The sequence below is a fragment of the Rhamphochromis longiceps genome, linkage group LG17 (assembly GCF_057381845.1).
Source record: "Rhamphochromis longiceps isolate RC_006_pf linkage group LG17, R_longiceps_female_GT1.1, whole genome shotgun sequence".
NCBI lineage: Eukaryota > Metazoa > Chordata > Actinopteri > Cichliformes > Cichlidae > Rhamphochromis > Rhamphochromis longiceps.
In genome coordinates, this window is record NC_140573.1 from 40,397,779 (window position 1) to 40,402,075 (window position 4,297).

At 39.4% G+C, this 4,297-nt stretch overlaps 1 protein-coding gene across 2 annotated transcripts; it reads left to right on the forward strand.

Annotated features, from left to right (window-relative positions):
- The first annotated feature begins 2,268 nt into the window (after nt 1–2,268).
- Nucleotides 2,269–3,833, forward strand: LOC146650218 (cornifelin-like). Of its 2 annotated transcripts, XM_085387619.1 has the most exons (4): nt 2,269–2,388; nt 3,108–3,201; nt 3,338–3,525; nt 3,608–3,833. In XM_085387619.1, exons 2-4 carry the CDS (start codon nt 3,135–3,137, stop codon nt 3,815–3,817), a joined length of 465 nt encoding a protein of 154 aa, XP_085243745.1. In that variant the 5' UTR covers nt 2,269–2,388; nt 3,108–3,134; the 3' UTR covers nt 3,818–3,833. The 2 variants fall into 2 exon arrangements, with proteins under 2 accessions (XP_085243745.1, XP_085243743.1); XM_085387617.1 differs by lacking the exon at nt 2,269–2,388 and having other exon boundaries at nt 3,044–3,201.
- The last annotated feature ends 464 nt before the right edge of the window (nt 3,834–4,297 follow it).

The window sequence follows — 4,297 nt, forward strand, 5'->3', positions numbered from 1 at the left end:
CCATCCCTCTCTGCCATTCCACCACAGTGTCGTAAAAAGTCCTTAGAAGAGTACTTACAGTACTATATCTCATTGGAGAGCGCACATTATTTTGTGACAATAAAATAACATTTTAAAAACACAAACATTATAATTAATTGATGCAGTGGTTCCCAAACTTTTTTTGGTTTGTTATGTTTAAATATAACGGGACGTCGGGCTAGCGATATTGCGAGCCCTGTATCTGATTGAGGAATCACTCATCTTTGGAAAAGAGAGTTTATTACAGAGAAATGTCTCTTTCCAAAATAAAAGCTATACTATCCGCTTCTTCTGGGCTATATTCTCAGCAGCATATTAAACAGCTGTCTAAATGACTCGGCTAAAGTTAGTAGCATGCTTGTTGTTTTTGTCTTTGCACTAGGATGATGTCGGCGTAAATGTGCAGTCATATTCGTTGTGTTCCCACTAGTGCTTTCAGGTTAATCTTGTTGAAATGACGTTAACGCCACAACACGGCAAATCTCCGTTAACGAGCTACCGCCGATCGCCCCGTGCATGGGGCTAAGCGGCCAACACGTTAACGAGCTAACTGCGCTAACACACTAGCTCCCACCCATGTAATTGAGCATTGCATGGCACATCCAACATACTGTTTTACTTTAGTCCATGACTCGCTTACCTTCAGCGTCATACGTCACATGAAAACCAAAATAATTCCAAACGCCAGATCTGAATGAGGGTGGGGGAGGTCCATGTTGCAAGGAGAGCTTAACTTCTGTCTCGCTAGCTTGCCCTGCGCTCTTCCTTCCGACGATGCTGTGTTGAGCGCTCAGTGAATCTGCGTTCGACTACTCTGCCTAGGCTGCACTGTCGACCCTAGGCGGAGCAGTCGAACGCAGATTCACTGAGCGCTCAACACAGACAGCATCGTCAGAAGGAAAGTTGATAAAATAAATTACAAATGTTGTATTGTTCGATACATATGCGTACCGAACCGAAAGCACTGTATCGAACGGTTCAATATCGATACGAATATCGTTGCACCCCTAATATATATATATATATATATATATATATATATATATATATGTGTGTGTGTGTGTGTGTGTGTGTGTGTGTGTGTGTGTGTGTGTGTGTGTTCCTTTGTCCCAGATCAAGGAACACTAAATTTCAAAATAAATAAATTGTCACGGTCCGGGGTAGCGGCCGTGTGAAGAGTGGAAAGGAGGACTCAGATGCAGCACTTACTCAGATGTGAAGGTGATTTATTGACAATACTGAACATAAAGTGGAGATGGCAAACAGAACTAAGGATGAACTAAACTGGGAGAAACTACACAAAGGGAGTGGCAAACCTGAACATGAAGGGAGAACAGTAGGGAGAGCACGCAGGGGATTCACGGAGAAATGCAGAGTACGCAGGGTAACACAGAGGATGAACACAGACGACGCGACGAGGAGCAGAGGAAAACACACACTATAAGTACACAAAGAGACACTGGGAAATCACACACAGGTGGGAGACACAGCTGGACCTGATTAACCTGACGAGACAGGGGAACACTAACACCAGGGACCAATAGAGGGAGCACAAACCCAAAACCCAGTATCTAAAATCCCAAAACACAAACCATCCCAAAACAGCCCAAGAATAATAAAGAGAATAATAACAATAAGGAACACAAACACAAAGTCACTGAGTCATGGCCGCAGGACCATGACATAAATACATGAATGAATAAAGAAACTGTTGATTCTCTACTTGAATTACAAAGCTGACGCTGCTTTTGATATGACAGCTAAATGTCTTTATTCAAACTATCAGACCCCTAAAAAAATCTGGAAAAATTTAACGTACCTGTGTACGTTAACAGTCACATCTAAGTCACCTGAGACTAGAACATGATCATGACTATTATCAGCAGTTTCCGTTTGTTTTTTTAAGAAACACAACAACAATAAAAGGAAACTTTGTTTTAAAGTAAATTTATATGTGTATGTTTTTTGACATTTATCTTCAACAGACATATAGATGTTGCATTTGTTTGTATGTTTAAAATGAACTTGAACGCACTTAAAACACAAAGAGAAAAGTTCATTAAAAATATAGAGGAACTTCTGGGCATGATCTTTTGATTTCCTTTCTCTGTTTCTATAGTTTCAGGTTTTGCAGCATTTTTGTGTCAAGCCAATGGCAACTCTAAGCCACTCCCATTACAAGGTACATCCTTTCCTATATTCCTTATCACAGGTGCACACAGGGAGTCCAGCAAGACCAGGTAAGACCTTCCACTTTTCTACAATGAATTTTACATCATCTATCGTTTAGTGTGATTCCTTTATGGTTCACGGTGTAATACTGGATGTATAACGCTGTAGGAGATGTGATGACAGAGGGAATAAAATGTAAGTAAATTTATGTAAATTGATACATTCTTAGAAAGAGATGAGTGTTTTTTTTCCTGTTTATTATTGACTCTCTGTATTGGTAACTGTTTATCTGCAAAGGTGAATTATATGCAGGGCTGCAGACTGTAAGCTGTCTTGTGTAGAGGTCAGGTTATATTGAACTGTACTCTCAACCTCGTGACTGTTTAAAATGAACTTGGATGTTTTAGGAAAGTCAGTGTTTTACCTCGTGGTGTTTCTGGTGTTTTTCTGTCTGACGCTGTTGCGTTTTTAAAGCTCAATCTTAGTCTTTGGAATCAAGGATGTATAAATCAGATTTAACTGAAGAATTACAGACAATGCACTTTTCATTTCATTTCTCCGAGCCTATAGTTTCAGTTTGTTTGTGTTTATTCAACCATAAAAAGATGCTGCTTCTAATCGAAGGAACTATGTAATTTTCTGAGGTAGAAAGCTTTTTTTTTTTTACATGTATATATATTTGAATTGTAGCCAACATACAGTACAGTGTTCTTCTTTCTATTTTTCGTAGTTAATCTTAGCGATCGCTGGAACAAATATTTTAAGAATTTAAGGTTTCTGATGAACAAGCTTCGCTACAAGGTGCTCCAGAATCTAATCTGATCATCTACTGCCTAGATGTCCTACACAACAGACGGTTCTTTCTGCAGATGCATTTCTTTAACTTTGGTTTACCCGCTCCTCTACTTTCACAGAGCAATCCTATAGCATCTTGGCACACAATGGCAGAGAAACCCTTGACAGACTGGGACAGTGGTCTTTGTGACTGCTTTGAGGATGCACATACTTGTAAGAAGCCAGTTAAAGTTGATTGACTCATAAATTGTATTTGTGTTTTCAGGACTACAGGTTTTTTTCTCATTTGTATCGTCTTCATCTTTTGAGACTTGTTACCACTTTATTGACGTGTTTCTGTGTTTTTCAGGTTGCTATGGATTCTGGTGCGGCCCCTGCCTCGCCTGCACCGTTTCAGGAAGATTTGGAGAGAACTACTGTCTCCCTTTATGTGACATACTTGGTTCTGCTGCATTAGCAGCCTGTGGGATACCCCTCTGTGTTCCACCAGCAGTTTTGTCTGTAAGGGCTGCCATGCGAAACAGATATGGCATCAAGGTATAAAGCGCAAGACGATGACATACTCTGAACTAAAAGTGGAAAGAAAAAGCAAAGTAATGCTTGTATTCTCTTTCTGCAGGGCTCTCTCTGTAAGGACATTGCAGTTTCCTGTTTCTGTGCCTTATGCTCCTGGTGTCAGATGCATCGTGAGTTAAAGCATCGCAAGAAAACCCCGACTGTAATCACTATAAAGAACAACACTGTTTACAACATGCAGCCTGTTCCAGTTGCCCAGCTACCAGCGGTGATGGTGTCTGCACAACCACCCACAGCTGGTTTTGTTGCTTAACCCAGGAGGTGTTATGTACTCACAGTGGCACTGCTCTGAGTTAGCTTTAATGTATTTATCAGTGAAATCAGAGCCTCTAATAATTTTTAATTGAATTGTATGATCAATTATTTGTATTATTTTCCTAATAATCCTCAATATTTTTTCCTTTAACAGTTATATTTTGAGAAATGATGATGATAGTGAGAGTTGGTGATTCACTATAGTTCTGAGATTCATTTGGTAAAAAATAGTAAAATGACGAAATCAGATACAAAGATGAAACCAAAGTTTCAGGGCTCATTTTTGTAGCCAACTATGGCAAAAGTCCATCATAAAACTTTTCTTTCAGACTTTATACTGATGTTTGATGTCATGCAGTCTGTCCAAATTATTTCCATTTAAACAAAGACAAGAGCTCAGAGTTCCTGCTACAACAATAAATAAATAAATAAATACAGGTTAGCAGAACACAAAAGACTGAATCTGGAAAAAGAACGA

Bases quoted from the DNA above. Each gene is read 5' to 3' on its own strand.
- LOC146650218 (XM_085387617.1), top strand. From the start codon at position 3,063: ATGCATTTCTTTAACTTTGGTTTACCCGCTCCTCTACTTTCACAGAGC. The intron at 3,202-3,337 runs GTAAGAAGCCAG...TGTGTTTTTCAG, and splicing joins CTTTGAGGATGCACATACTT to GTTGCTATGGATTCTGGTGC. The intron at 3,526-3,607 runs GTATAAAGCGCA...CTCTTTCTGCAG, and splicing joins GAAACAGATATGGCATCAAG to GGCTCTCTCTGTAAGGACAT.